At 38.3% G+C, this 16,209-nt stretch overlaps 1 protein-coding gene across 2 annotated transcripts in view; it reads left to right on the top strand.

The window, feature by feature from the left end:
- NPAS3 (neuronal PAS domain protein 3) overlaps positions 1-16,209 on the top strand; it is a 608,602-nt gene that overhangs the window by 589,523 nt on the left and 2,870 nt on the right. For both annotated transcript variants that reach the window (XM_082057395.1, XM_082057394.1), the window contains 2 exons: positions 11,676-11,823; positions 14,907-15,022. In XM_082057395.1, coding sequence (XP_081913521.1) covers positions 11,676-11,823; positions 14,907-15,022 — 264 coding nt within the window. The remainder of the gene's footprint in view (positions 1-11,675; positions 11,824-14,906; positions 15,023-16,209) is intronic.

The raw sequence follows: 16,209 nt of genomic DNA, 5'->3' as shown, positions 1-16,209 counted from the left end.
AGCCAGGGCAGTTCATTTCCCATAAAGCAAAGGTCTCTGATGAGTATGTTTGGTAGCACTCCCTCTGATCTACTTTATCTGGTTTCCAGTGGTCAGAATAATCCAGTCTTTCTGAAAATAAACTATTCCACATTCACCTTTTTCATGGCTCCCCTATTTTTCAAGGGATATTACCCCCTCAGTCTGCTTTTAAATCAGTTATATATTCATGATTTCTTTTATGTATGTTCAGTAGAAAAATTCTATTGCTGTAAAAAATATTGCTTAGTGGTTTAGCCTACCAGCTGTAGTTGAACTAACCCTTTTAACTTATGCACATCAGTTATAATTTTTTATTCTCTTAATAACCTCAAACACATGAAAAACAAATAGAATGAGTTGATAATTTCTAACACTAAAATACACTTCACATATTTTGTTATCATGCTGTGGAATAACTCTGCAATGTCAAGTAGCACACAATTAGTAAAACTGTAGGGGGAAAAAAAGAAGTGTTTTGATCCTGAGGAATTTTTATCCTAATCAGATCGAAATTTCAGTGCTCTTGTAGTGCTTAATATCTTCAATCACCAAAAAAATCAAACTGATTCCAATGTCAGGTTTTGCATTCTGGGACTGAAATAAAATGCTAAAATATACAAATGAATCTCATGTTTGTACAAGTTTATTATCATCACTAAAAAGCAAGATTGATTCTAAATTAGGGTGATAGAATGTCTGGTATTTAGCTAATTCTTAAACCAAGCCTGCCTGGCATCCTGATGACAGTCTAGTGTATCTTGTTTCCAAAGTATTGCAGAAGTATTGGTCTGACCAGCTGCACAATCTTCCTCTCTGTCCATACTATGGGCCAGCAGAGATTTCTGCATTGGAGACTGGCATCCTTGTGTTCTTTGACTGGAGATAGTGGTGATAGAGTGAGATGAGGGAACAGGAGATAAGAAACTAAAAGAAATGGAAGCATATAATATTTTTTTATTCATACAAGGAAAAAAAGGAGCAAGGACTTTGTTTTTAGCCCATGCATAGTGTTCATTTTTCAGTCCTAAAGAATCCTAAGAGATGTGCACCTAACCAAGAGTATTTTCTGTGTCTTTGAGCCATGCCCTGAAGTCTTGCTGATGTTGCATTTGCCCCTGAAAATTGTTCCTTGGGTTATGAGAGATGCTGATCTGTCTAGCTTAATTTCTTTGTCTGCTCTCTGACCAAAGCCAGTTACTTTAGAACCAAGGGTAAAACACTCTGCAATGTGCAATCATGCACACCTTGTGCCCCTATTTTCTCCATAATACACTATTACCTCATAGTTGCTTCATTCCTTGTAAGATGAGAATTTAGACCAATGCTTACATTCCTGTTTGTGAAGCACGGTTGTTACTATTGTAATATTTGGTATTCTGATTTTCCATATAAATAATCAGAAATCATTTTAAATCATTATAAATTTCTGATCTTCAAGATATTTTGTGGCTAAGTTTTTCATGTCCAAACCATATGCTATTGGACAAATGTTTTCTATATGTAAAGTATATGAAAGTTTAACAGAAGCATCAGATCTTTTGGACAGGAAACAAACCAAAAAACTCTATAAACCTAAACCTTTAAGCTATTTAAACCATTAGCCGCTGAACCTAATTGCAGAGTTTTGCCTTCTGTAGCTTAGCAATTTATAGTTATTTTGCAAGATGCCTCAGATACAGTTTGCATCAATAACCCTTTAAGTTAATTCCTGATGCTATTTCATCTTCAAATTAAATCTAATGCAATACTGATTAGTACATTCCCATTTCAATTTGTAGGCTCTCCATTTTAAGTCTTCTGTAGCTCATAGTCAGTTGCAACTTACACCTAAATTCTTCTCCTATTTTTACATTAAAAATGCATATAGTACCAGCTGTAGAAGTATAGCTATTGCATTAAGGGCCTATAGAGTGAAGGCTGAGCTCTGACTTCTGCTTGGAACCTCTGCTTTCCCAGTTAGTCCCTTAATAATTTTCATTATTTTTTTCTTAAAGGCGTTTTGTGAGCAAACTTTTTATCAACAAAGATGAATTTATGCTTTGATATTATTCTTGTGATAAAATGTAGAAATACAAGATAAATTGCAAAGCCATGGGAATAAAAGGTTTTACTGTGCACCTCCTGTCCACTAAACTATTTCTGTGGTGACTTTTGCTACATAATGTAAATGTATGCCATTTTAAAAATGAAGGGGAAAAATAGTTCAGCCACATGTCTTTTTACCTTCATTGCTGCGGTTGACTCCAAGATTACTGAGACCAAACATGTTCATCACCTTATAGCCTAAGTCAGAAACAGCTTTGCTCCACTGAAAATCCAAGGATGGCTTAAGGATTTTATTTGTAGTTTACTAGGCTACGCAATGCTTCACCCTAAAATGTCACTGTGTGAAGGTGTGAAGAAACCGTTGCAAATCACAGAATCGTAGAAGAGTTTGGGTTGGAAGGGACCTTACAGATCGTCTGGTTCCAAACCCCCTGCCATGGCAGGGACACCTTCACCTACACCAGGTTCACGCCACATCCAGCCTGGCCTTGAACACTTCCAGGGATGGGGCATCCACAGCTTCTCTGTGCAACCTGTCCCAGTGCCTCACTACCCTCAGGGTGAAGAATTTCTTCCTCAGATCTAATCTAAATCTACCCTCTTTCAGCTTAAAGCCATTACTCCTTGTCCTGTCACTACATGCCCTTGTGAAATGTCCCTCTCCAGCTTTCCTGTAGGCCCCCTTTAGGTACTGGATGGCTGCTATAAGGTCTCCCTGGAGCCTTCTATTACAGGGTTTTAGAAACACATTAGAACTACTGATTTTTTCTCTCCTTTTTATTTTTCAAAGGTCTGGACAGTTGACCTTTTGTCTCTGAGGGAGACAGTTTTCAAAGCTGGAAGGATATGAAAATAGTATCCGTAAAATATGTAGCATATATCAGATATGTGACGGTGCTGAAATAGGTCTTATTAGCATTCGTTTGAAAGAAGCTGCATAAATCACTTGTGGCTTTGCCATCCATGAGTGATGTGGCCAGTGGTGGATCAATGTTGGTTTTGATGTCTGATAACTTATAAAGTGAGTGGGCTGGTATCTGGGACTTTGGTTCAGTGGGCTTTTGGGAATGCCCTGCCAAACATCTGAAGCCTTTGAATGCAATGTCCACAGATTGCTAGGTATTGGTTCCAAGATCTTAAGATGCTTACTTATTCAGAAGTTCTTTTCATTTTACAAGGGATTTCTTTTTTTTGGTTAGTGCTAAGCTATCTTTTTAAGGCTTGTCGAGAAAGGTGGAAAGTTTGGGGTTGTTTCCTTTTCTTTTTACAATCATCTGGTACAAAGGGACAATATGCTTTAAAAATGTCATCTTTGTGGTGGTTAGAAGGGTATTTGAACATTCAGTTGTGCCATGCCACCATGACACTCTGCTGTGGATCCCTTTCCTCTAGAGATTAGACTGAGAAAACAACTCATTTCATTTAGTCCAAGTACCCGAACAGGGACTCTTATCCCAGAAATGAAAGCATGCTTAAAGGAATCCTTTCCCTTGAAACAGACCGTCTTTAACCTATGGCATTCATTGCTGCTGCCAATCTGCTTCTGTGAAACTTCTATCTCTTCTCCTATTTGTAGAAGATATAATTGTATATAGTCTGCTGATGCATTTGGTATGGAAAGGGTTATGTTCTAAACCCATTAATCTTACATAGGTCGTCATATTATGGACATTAATATTAGCAGAGATATGGAGGACAAATTTAAGTTTCTTGAGCAAGCAGGGCCAAATTTCTCCTCTGATGTTGCGTTTTAGTAGCTGAGGGCAAAATTTGGATTTGGGATTTCATTTTTCCCCTCCAGTTTGAACAGAGAGAGTTCATTAATGATAATGGAAGTTCTGTCTGAAGTTGATGTTCAAAGCAGGCTTGGGTTTCTAAACGACCGTTTCAATATTAGCAGAAAGAAATCACTTTATGTCAGGATTGAAGTTTTAAAAGTCATGGGGAGACAGAAAAATCATGAGGGAAAAGAAAAGTTAAAGAGAAGAAAACCTAGAGAATCTTAGGTAGACAAATTTAGTGGTAATTTTTTATCCACTTTATCATTAAATAAAGTTATTTAGTTACTTTATTTACATCATTTTTATCTATAGAAACAACAGAAACCTTTTCTGATATGCATGCTCTAAGCTTCCATGGACAACTGCATCTAGCAATACATTGAATTAAATATTATAATTCTGTCATTACATTTGATCAATACCTACATAATGTTTTAAATAAATACCTTACCTAGCATTATACATTCTTGTTAATAGTTATTGTTAGGCATAATTATAAAACTGTGATTTTAAATGATGAACCATTGCCAATGGTATGTTACCACAGAATGTTAAAGAATCACAGAATCACAAAATGTTAGGGATTGGAAGGGACCTCAAAAGATCATCTAGTCCAATCCCCCTGCTGGAGCAGGAACGCCTAGATGAGGTTACACAGGAATGTGTCCAGGTGGGTTTTGAATGTCTCCAGAGACGGAGACTCCACAACCTCCCTGGGCAGCCTGTTCCAGTGCTCTGTCACCCTCACTGAGAAGAAGTTTCTTCTCATATTTAAGTGGAACCTCCTGTGTTCCAGTTTGTATCCGTTACCCCTTGTCCTATCATCGGTTGTCACCGAGAAGAGCCTGGCTCCATTCTTGTGATGCTCACCATTTATACATTTGTAAACATTAATGAGGTTTCCTCTTCTCCAAGCTAAAGAGACCCAGCTCCCTCAGCCTTTCGTCATAAGGGAGATGTTCTACTCCCTTAATCATCTTCATGGCTCTGTGCTGGACTCTCTCCAGCAGTTCCCTGTCCTTCTTGAACCGAGGAGCCCAGAACTGGACACAATATTCCAGATGTGGTCTCACCAGGGCAGAGTAGAGGGGGAGGAGAACCTCTCTTGAACTACTAACCACCCCCCTTCTAATACACTGCAGGATGCCATTGGCCTTCCTGGCCACAAGGGCACAGTGCTGGCTCATGGTCATCCTGCTGTCCACCCGGACCCCCAGGTCCCTTTTCCCTACGCTGCTCTCTAACAGGTCATTCCCCAACTGGAACCTGGGGTTGTTCCTGCCCAGATTCAGACTCTACACTTGCCCTTGTTATATTTCATTAAAATTTTCCTCGCCCAACTCTCCAGCCTGTCCAGGTCTCGCTGGATGGCAGCACAGCCTTCTGGTGTGTCAGCCACTCCTCCCAGCTTGGTGAAAGGGAGAAAGGAAAGTGTCTCTCCTGTTGAAGTAGGAGATAATGATTGGTGCTTAGTGCTGCAAAATACTTTTCTTTTTTTCTGATTTTGCTGGATTTTAATAAATTTCAGAGGGCTGGAATACCACTGTCCTGGGATTAGGACAGGTTACAAAATTCATGAATGTTTTTACAAAATATTTTCACTATTTAGAGTTACTTTTCTTCCCTAGCTAGACAGGTAGCATGCAAGGCTTTTCTCACTATTTTGTGCAAGTGATGACCTTGAGCTACAAACTTCAATCCTAATAATGAATCCATGTTTTTTTAACAGTTTGACTCAGATCACTTTTAACATTCGCTCTTCTGCAAATTGAGGCAGGAAAAATATTGCTTAGTTTTTAAAGATTCTTAAGCTTTACAATTTTCTAAATGGTTGATTAAGGCTGGGTTTGTTGTTTTGTTTTTTTTTTTTTTTCCTGCAAAGGTTGTTGATCTGTATTTTTGCCTGATTTGTCAGGTATTTATGTATGTAACATCCCTACACTGGAAGACTAAACAGTATTCCATATTGCAGAAGTAAGCAATGAATAGATTGCCACACTTAGCATTTTTAGAGTGTCTGTATAAGTTTAAAAGAATTATCCCAGGTGAATGAAGAAGTTAAGGGGGAGTAGTGAGGTACAGTTTTCTTTCATGAATCTGACCTGCTACTTCCAACTTGACTTTGGAAAATGTGAATTTATGTTTAGAAGCCAGCAATTATTACTCTGTAATGTTCATATCACGATAGCAGCCAAGTGTCAGTCAGCATTATTGACACAATACATCACATTCTACCCAAGCCTATAAAAATTATGTTCTCTGTCCAGCGCTCAGGGCTTTCTCCTGCCATATGGTGTGAGAAAAATGCAGTATTCTTCTAAACAGTTATCATCTATTTTTCTTAAGAGAACTCTGTTGAGATACTCGAAGTCACACAGGGCTGGTAAGTAGCTGTCTGCAGTGAGGGGAGGTAGAGCACTGTGACTCACGGGGAGTTTTGTGATGGGAAGGTGACATTCTTCCCCAAGCAATCCACTGTGGAGGCCACACTTTTAGTCTGGTGGGTAGAGAACACATTTGCACACTGTTCTGACTTGCATCCCCTCCTCCCCACCCCACTTCATGTAGTAAATTCAAAATCAAAGTGTTTGTGGATAATGATATAGATGGTACACATTTGCTCACATAGGGTCTCCAGGTCTCCTATCAACTAGCTCATAATTGTTTAAGTAACAAACATTATTTAACATTGTTAGATATTGCTTAGTACTTTTTTTTTCATTGCTAAAATCCAATTTGTGCATACTATTTAAAACATCTAACTCACTAATTGTAAAATCTATAGAAAAGTCCTTACAACATCAAAGGCTCACTTGATCCTTGGAACTGTTATAAATGAAAAACTGTCTCTGCTACAAACAAATAAGGCACTTCATGCACTCTTTCTGGCTGTGATGCTATTTTTCCTGTGGGTTTTGAAAATGACCTTCCTGTAAGCATCAAGGACTGTAACTTTTCAGATAAAGAAACTTGTTCTTGTTTTAAGTCTATGCCAGGTTCATTCCCCTATAGCCCACAGTTTTCAAAAGCAGAAGAAAAAGTAATCCAGAATTAAAAAAATAAAAAACTGTCTGTTTCCAGAATGAAGTTACCCTGTCAGCTTGCCTTGGGCCTTAGGTGGAGAAGTGGAGATTAAAGAGTCAGTATTCCTTTTCATGTTTCGTCTGCCAGTTTTGTGAATGTAGAAAGAGTACTTGTGGCTGCAGCTAAGTATCCGGCTATGGTATTAAGTATGGCATTTTCATCCTTATGCAGTAAATTTAAAATATTCTTACAAGTTTATCACAAGGGGAATTCAGTATCAATACCATCCAGTCATTGATAAAGGTATTTCAAGGAGAAGGATGAATAGTACAGCAGATGTAACCTCAGTATTTTCACCAATTATAAAGACCCTCTTTGTGAAGCTGTGTGAATATGTAAGATGATCTCATCATTTCCTATTTACTCAATACTTACCTGAATACGCAATATAGTGTAGCTTTTAAATGCATATGCACATGAGTAAAATGCCCTTTTGTAAGAGACTTTGCTAAAAGACTGCTTTTGATACACAATTTCTTCATCTCCTCTTCAAACTGAATTAAGCTACTTCCTTCTTTTAAAACACAACTCACTATTTAGAAGCTTTGGCTTTGATTTCTCGGAACATCCTTACAGGAAGAAACTATGTTCTTTTTCTTTTTGTAACCATATTTCTGAAGACAAACTTGTACTGATTTATTTTGATTTTCTAACAGAAATAGGTTTCTGCAAAGAACACTGGCTGTTTCTTCTTCTCCCCCTCCTTTACTCCACTGCTACAAGAATATTGCTGTGCACAAAGCTACCAAGGAACACTGAAATCCCTCTGTTGGGAACTGTGTACATAGCAATATATTCATACTTTGAGAAATAAGTGAGATTTTATTTTTTTTTTAGTTCTTAGCATGGCATACTGTGCATTTCTTGCATGCTAACCACTGAATTCAAAGTGAGTAACTGGGTAACATTTCAGCAAATTTTTAGTGAAGTTTAGCATCCACCATTTTAGGGAATATATCTGTACAGCCAATGTAAGGGTCACTAGATTAAAAACATTAACCCTCAGTTATTCCCTTTGATTAAAGGGTTTATATATATAAAATTATATTTGTCATCTATTCCTAGTATTTATTATTTGTTTCATTCTCCTGTTCACAGTTAGACTCATTGCAAAGATTGTTCCTGATGGCTATTAAGCTGAAATCCAGCATTTGAAAGATTTCTCTGTATTTCCACACAATATGGCTTAGTAACAAGGCCTTTTTTTTTTCCTTTTTCTCTTAAATATGTAACTCCCCTTAACATTTTGGTTAGCAGAGGAAACAAAGCCTGTAAGAGAAGTCACCTCCCCTGCTGTTCTTACAAACAGACCAATACACCCAATCCTGCATAATCATGTGTGACTTCAGTCACACAAGCCATCCCATCAATGTGATGACAACTCTCACCTTCCCCTGTACTGCATTGTCTGCCAGACTGGGTACTCCATGTATAATACAAACTGCAGTTTAAAACACTTTGCATTTCTCAGTATACAAGAATACAGAGCTGGACCCTGATTCTCAGTAAGGGATTTGCCTTAAGTACAGTCTGAATAAGTGCAGGATGTGGTCCACATGGAATCATTTTTTCCAAAGTTAATGCTAAGCTGCAATGTGTGGTCTGTTGCTAGTAACAAAACTTAATTTCACAAGCAGAGCTCAGGCTGGACTAATTATTTACCTTCATTTCTTCACAAAACCAGTAACGGGGCTTTACTCAGTAACACTAGGTTATCAATAAAACAGATAGATTTCTTTTCCTGATGTGTCCTTCTTGTTGCTTGTTTTTCTCAGAATTCTCATCTAATTTCTGAGTTTCAGCTTGGCAGTGCCAACAGTTAAAAAAATACCGTAAATTAGAAAACATTTCAATTTTTCTCACTCTCTCTCTTTCATCACATTGAGACATTTCTTCCCAAGCTATAGTATGAGCTTTCAGAACTAGCTTGGGGGTGCCTAGTGCACTCTCAAAGGATGTAAGAACCAGATTTAGCAGCACGGCACAGCTGGCCTGCCAAAGAATCTCTTTACAGGGAGAATTTTTATATTGAATCATGGGACTTCCTTCAGAGCGTGGTCCACAGATCCCTCATATGAAATGTGCTTTAGACAGATGCAGGAAGGAAAATCCTGTGTATGTGGTAATATATCTGAGCTGGCCAAACAGAGAGTGGGAATTTGCAGGTAGATGAACTTCATGGAGAGCTCATTTTCTAGACAGCATTTCAAATATTATTAGATGTACAGTAATTTGGGAGCCTGAACTCTGGCTGTAGATGGTTTGTATGCAACTGAATTGTCTTTCTTGAAACAGCAAGCACCTTACCCTTCAGAAATAATTTATAAGGTTCTAATTTCCACCTTTTTCCATAGTTCTGAATCAGCTCATGACATAGACTTTTCCAGTGGTGCAACAACCAATATAAAAGGTACCAAAGGAGAAAGGACTTGTCTAGAATGGAATGAACTGAAAGAGCTGGGGGTTCTGGGTCCTCATAGCTATCAGTACACAGAATTGCCATGTGCTCTTCAGTCACTGACTATTGACTCAGCTGGTACCTTGACTTTCAAATGTGCGTGTGAGCAGCTGTGAGGATTCATCCTTTTGTATTTGTAGCGCATGGTAAACTGCTCAGATAAAAACCGTTATAGAGACCACAGTATCACTAGTAGATATAAGTGCCGATGGATTTTACTAGTTTATGCACGCACCTGTGGGCGTTCAGATTTCCAGAAAGGACCCAATATCGCTCCAGACTTCCAGGTATATCAGTGTTACTGTCAGCTGTAAGCAGAGTATTTTGAATGCCCTATTTTACTGAAATGGAAAAGTCTGCCGTAATCCAAACTTACAGCAATACTTCCTTTATTCTTCATAACTGATAAAGCTGGTCTAATTTATGTGAAATTGTTTTCTAAAGTGGCATACAGTGTTGGTTTGACAGAAATGCTGGGTAGTCAATTGTTCATATTTTATCTTCATTCTGCTGTATAATGAGGTTTTGAAGCCGATGAATTATCATAGCAGAATATTTGGAGCTTGGCATATAGAAGTAAAAATTTAGGGAAACTTATGGGTCTCTGCTGGAAACAAACATAGTTAACTAGAGGTTGCTGAAAAAGAACAAGACCCAGATCACAAATATTTGTTCATATTACAGCTGAACCTAACTTGCACTTTACCTTCATTTTACAATTGCACTTTTTTACATGCATTTTTTTATTCAGTAGCTGAAAAATAGAAGTACGGATTGGGGCATCCCTCCACAGTAAGAAAATATCTGTGTTTGTTTGGCTGCCTTTGTAAATATATTTCCCTGCAGATATCTGTTGTACACGGATTTAGATATAGATACATTCATACGTATAATTAGGGTATAGACATTTGGTTAACTTGAAAGCTCCAAAGTGTCATTTGTCACATTTATGATAGGAACTTTAACAGCCTTATATACTTATTCTTTTCCAAAGTGACTTTTTTCTTTTCCCTCTACAAAAAAATCAAAATGTACTTCATGAAACTATTGTATATGAAGCACTTATTAGCCGTAATTAAATGGACAATATGAATTTACTACGTCTTTAGGACTCTGGCTTGTTCTGGTTTAGAGCAAGATGATTAATGCAAATACATATTACTTGAGATAACCATTTAGCAGCTAATTTAGCCAAATTTATTACAGCAGTTAGAGGTTTTTCATTTTAGCAGACAGAGACAAGGACATGACAAAAGCAGGGGGTGTATATGAATGCACACTGCCCTCTAGTGCACACAGCTTTATGGGATTAATGAGAAATGCGGAGTAAGTGTTCCAGTAACAATAGTACCGAGATTTTGTATAGTTTAGGTTTTCTTTAAAATCTTGCTGCTCACTTGCACTGTAAGAATTGCGTTTTTTCACCTTCTCCTGATGCTGAAGCATCCAATACAAACCAAATCTCTTTCAACTTGGCAATATTTTGGCTGAAGTATTACTTTAAACATCTGCCTTTTTACGCTGTCTTGCTGTGAATGTTTAGTAACACTATTTCACATAACTGATTGCTTTTACTTGTTTCTCTGTTTCCTAGCCTATTTCAAAGATCAGAGAGAGCTGTCACTCTCTGGCTCTAACCAAGCCATTCTCTGCCTCCCTTAGGCCTCTTTCTGAGTCTGTTGGTGGATTTACTTTGCTCTGGTAGAAAGTAAATTCTCCCAAGATTTTCCCCCCACTGACCAGTGGAGATTTGGTTCATCTGAGAACTGTAAATTCTGTTTGACAAGATCAAAGAAACAGATGTATAAGTTCAGTGGTTGATATCGCCTGCAATAAGGAGAAATGATCAAAGCAGCAGGGGTAGAGTATCTTCCCAAACCTTTCAAATATCCAGAATCTCAAAGAGGTCTACCTAGGAGCTATGAATAAATCACATAAAAATTTGCCTCTTTTTTTTTTCCTTTTCTCTTTTTACAGTTTGACATTGAGTGCATTGAAAATGTCCACACAGCAATAAGTGTTCTGTGAACCAGAGAGATCTGTAGTTCTTTTAACTTTCCTTCTTCCACTAGAGTTTCCAAAAACAGATTATACTTTAAAAACTTGTAAAACATACAGCTAGTTATACTGATCTTGAGATCCCGTTTGTCACCTCAGTGACGTGCTACTTTAAACCTAAAGGAAGCCAAGGATCTTCTGCTCATACTTGTGGCATGTTGTACATTTTACGGCAGTTCTAACATGCACTATATCTTGCTTCTGTTGTGTTTGTATTTTTTTGCCAGTGCTGAATAAGGGCCAATGTGTAACAAAGTATTACCGCTGGATGCAGAAGAACGGAGGTTATATCTGGATACAGTCTAGTGCAACCATAGCTGTCAATGCCAAGAACGCAAGTGAGAAGAACATCATATGGGTCAATTACCTTCTTAGGTAAGTCACTTCTCCCACCTGAACTGCTGTGTGTTGCATGTCTCTATTGGTGAGAGTTTTAGTGAAAAATCAATTGCTTACTGCAGAAAGTTGAGAAGAAATTTTCATATGGTCCACGTCAAAAAACAGTGCCATTTGGTTGTATTTATTGAGACACCTCTCATGCCTCAGGACACTGGAATATTCTTGAATTATTAAGCTGCCTTAGTCTTCAAATGAGCCCACCACCATTTTATTGCATGCCTCCACTGCTCTGAAATCTACTCAGCTTGGGCTCAAATATAAAAATGATCCACACCAGCTTTCAGTAGTTGTGTTACAAAATCTGGTGTGGAGTGTTGGGCACTGGTTTATTTCGTTACTGCAAATGCATGGAAGCAAACTTCTGGAATGCTACAGCAAGGTTTCTCTGAAAGGTGTTTGCCAGTTCACTCCAGAGAGAGAGGAATTTTCTCAGGAGAAAAGCCTTGAACTAATATGTTGCTCAGGTAACCATCAGACAGTATTCACACTTTAAAAAAAAAAAAAAAAAAAAAAAAAAAGTAGCAATTAAAACTATTAAAACCATCTTGAGCAGAAGTAATAGAAATCTCCCGAATTTAAGACTCTTCCCTGAGAAATTCTGTTTTACCAAAGCATAAGTATTTTTCAAGGTTTGGTTTCTGAGCTCAAGGGAAGACCAACAGTCACTAAGAGATGGTGAATTATAAGCCTGACCTTTCTCATCTGAAAATACCTTTCAATGCATTCCGTTTTGTGAAAACATTCAATATGATGGGGGGGGGGGGGGGGGAGGGGTTCTGTTTCATTCCAGAGCAGAACAAACAAACAAATAAAATTTGAAACCTAGAGATCATCATGAAATGCAATTGTCGTTTCCTGGCCTGTTCTCCTTTTAAGTCGCTTGTCATGGTTTGTTACATTTGCTTTGATGCCATGAGAGTTCAAAGTGATGTCTAGGGGTTAGACTGTAACTTATTACGCCAAGTCCAGCAAGCCCTGAAGAGACTGTGCCCGCCTAAACTTGCATGTTGAAATACTTTTGATTCCTCTTTTGGGGAAGACGAGGAAGCGACCGCTGGCAGGAGAACACTGAGAATACTGTGGGAAACCTTCCATAGCAGTGGAGTGTTCGCTGGGGTCTGCATGTTTCTGTCCTGCTATGATTGAGCACAGGCACTTCTGCATATATCCTTATCCTGCTACATTTTTTCTCTTTTTGCAAGACTGAGGCAAAATGAAGCATTTCAAGAGGTTGGCTTAAGCCCGCCAGTTCTATACTGAAAGTACAGCTTCACTGCCCTAGTCCTAACAGCGCTTCAAAATGCCCAGAGATGTGTTAATATTCTAGCTGGAAAAGTGGCCCTTTACTGCTTTCTAGACAATAGTGAACGAAGTCCACAAATGCCCCACAAAATAATTTCCTCTACCAACAGACTATACCTAACAAAGAAAAGAAAAGCAGTGTGGTCTTCCCCAAGTGTCCTCCCAGAACCCGATCTTTCTGCTGTATTGCCTTTACCCGTCTGCTAGAGAAAGATTAATTTCTCCACTGAATTTGTATTTTTAATTTAGATTTCTCCTAGTACTGGAATCCACAAAAGATCCAAATGTCCAAATAATATTTTAATGACAGATCAAGGCATAATTAGGTCTACTCCTAGCAGGAGTAGTGGTCTGTATACATTTCCATGCATTAGAAAGTATGATTCAGCTGTCCATAAAAGGATAGACTAATTATAGTGACAGGGAGGATTAACGCTGTTCTTGTTCTGGCAACTTGTTATTCACAGTGTGAAAGCCCTCAAACATCTTTGCTTGGAGGGGGCAAATTTGGGGACTGCCCTGGGATGCAACAGAATAAAGTCACTTTGTCAGGACAAAACCATAAAGATGATAATTGTAAGAATGGTGTTTCAATGTGAACTGTGTGAACTCTGAATTTTCGCAAGTACACTGTAAGAGGCTGAATATGATCACCCTGTCATTGTGACAGTGTGTCAGTCACCCCCAGTGCTGCCTCAGATTGTTCTACACAGGACTGAGGATTTTCTGCTCTATCACCAAGCTGGAATTTGAACTGCATAGCAATGCTTACCTATTCAGAAATGATTAAAGACTGTCTGTTTTCAACATTCCTATGCCTCTTATGCCTATCTTTGTTGGTTCCCTTGCCTTTGCATGGGTTTGGGAAAAGAACACATTTTGAAAGGTACAAACCAAGAAAAATCATAGGATTTGAGGGTTTTTTTTCAGTTTCTCTGGTAGTTTAGCTTTTTTACATTGCAGTCATGTTCATTGCTAACAAGTCACAGGTGAGCACCACATGAGCAGATGAAGATATGATTATAATGGGTGTGTTGACAGTTCTTTATCCCTGACATATGCATCTTAACATGCACATGTGCATCTGTCATACAGTTAGAGTGGTTGCTTTTGGTTTCTTGGTGATGTGGATGCATGTGTGCAGCGTTTAAAAAATATATAACCTTTTTTATCTATTTTTTGGCCAAATTCTTTTGAGAAGGGGTCATTTTCTCTAGTCCTAACCGTATGATCTGCTTGATTAAAGTGTGGAAAACAGAAACGTTGAGAAAAACAGGTACTGAAAGAGCTCTGGCAAGGTTGATAGACAACATTGTTACAGAGATAACTCTAATAGACATTGCCGGTGGGAGGGAAACAGATTGGAAAAGTTAAAACACCCTCTCTGTCCTTCCAGGCACAGTAATGGGATCAAAATCAAGATATTTTGTTGTTGGATGATTACACAGTGTAGCTTTACTGCTAGATATCACACAAGCCATGGTGTCCCACTTCAGTAAGAATGCTCTGATAGCTCTAAAACTTCACTAGACTCAAACGAGTTTTAGAATCTGGTCAATATAAGAATTTGACAGCAGTATTAAAATAAACCTTCATAAAATCCCTGCTGTGAAGCTCTGAGTAGCCAAACATGTATGTTTCTGTGTTTGGTATTCTTCCTATTTATGTTCTTTGTTCCTGAACTTTGATATGAAGAGGGAAAAACCATGAATGTGCAAATCATCCAGCTGTGATTTTATTTGCTGTCTCCCCTTCAGTAACCCAGAGTACAAGGACACTCCAATGGATATTGCACAACTTCCTCATCTGCCAGAGAAAACCTCAGAATCCTCAGAGACCTCTGACTCTGAATCAGACTCAAAGGACAACTCAGGTAACACACATGGTTTGCCTTTACACCCACAAAAGGTTCATATCCTGGCAGCCATGTGGTTTGCTTTCCAGTTGCTTTTACTTCTCAAGGTTTTTTCTATTAAAAAAAAAAAAAAAATCCTGGAAAAATAAATTGGAAAATACTAGCAAATTTTTTAATGACCTCAGCATTTCCACAGGATCCCCATTTCCTCAGTATTTCTCTTCACTCCATGCATGCATCTTTGCCTATATTGCACTGAACTAAATATTTCATTTCCCAGCTAAGCTTTATGAACAAGTATTGTGCCTTGTGCAGAGGACCTGGGATTGTAACTGTTGAATATAATTCTAGTTCTTGCCTTTCCAGAGTAGGCATACGTTCTGAAAAAAGGCCACTAATGTCAGTCTTTATGACCCTTTTTCCTGTATAAATAAAATTTTTAAGCGTCTCACTAGGGGGCAGTGAAGATTGCAAAATTTGAGGGTTTTCTTGGGTTGAAAGAACTATATTTTATTGGAAGGTAGGGGTTCAAGCACTTGTTTCTAAGCTCTTCAAGTCTTGGACTTCAGCTGTTTTTCAAAAGCTAACTCTACTTGTAAAATTCAATGTGCAAGTTAGTCCTACAGATCGTCTAGTGCACAGACAGTTCACACATTCCCCACTAGTTTTAAAAGTGGTTACCTAGGCACAGATACAGATCATCTAGCTTTGAAAGGAGGATGTTTTACTGTGGGCCAAGAACTAAGGATGTTACTCTGTTGTAGTATATGATATATGTATATGATTCTTCTCTTGTGTCTATAATAACAACCAAAAAATCTGGAGAAAACGGATCACGGTGACATAAATCAATCAAAAACAAGAAGAGGATCATGCCTTAATGTTATATGATATGGATGTTCTCTTTGATCTTTGCCTTTTTCTCCTTTGACAAATCAGTTTGATGGTTTAAGTCAACATTAGGCAGACATACAGGCTTAGTGCCCACTGTCATTGGGAATCTCTTCACCCATTCCCAGTACTTCCTTTATGCTGCCTTTGTTCCTAAATAGCCAAATAATACACGTGGAGAACCATTTCTATTCCCGTGTGCACTGTAAGTTTCTCCAACTGAGAAACGCATGTGCATTCATTACTCCTAAGGCCAATGAGGGCAAGGGGGCATTCTTCAAAGGTGCACAGATGTGCACGTCTCAGAAGGAGAT

Source organism: Streptopelia decaocto, assembly GCF_964273445.1.
Source record: "Streptopelia decaocto genome assembly, chromosome: 7".
In the NCBI taxonomy this organism is placed as follows: Eukaryota; Metazoa; Chordata; class Aves; order Columbiformes; family Columbidae; genus Streptopelia; species Streptopelia decaocto.
Note: the sequence above shows the minus strand (reverse complement) of the source record. Positions and strands in the feature narration are given on the sequence as shown.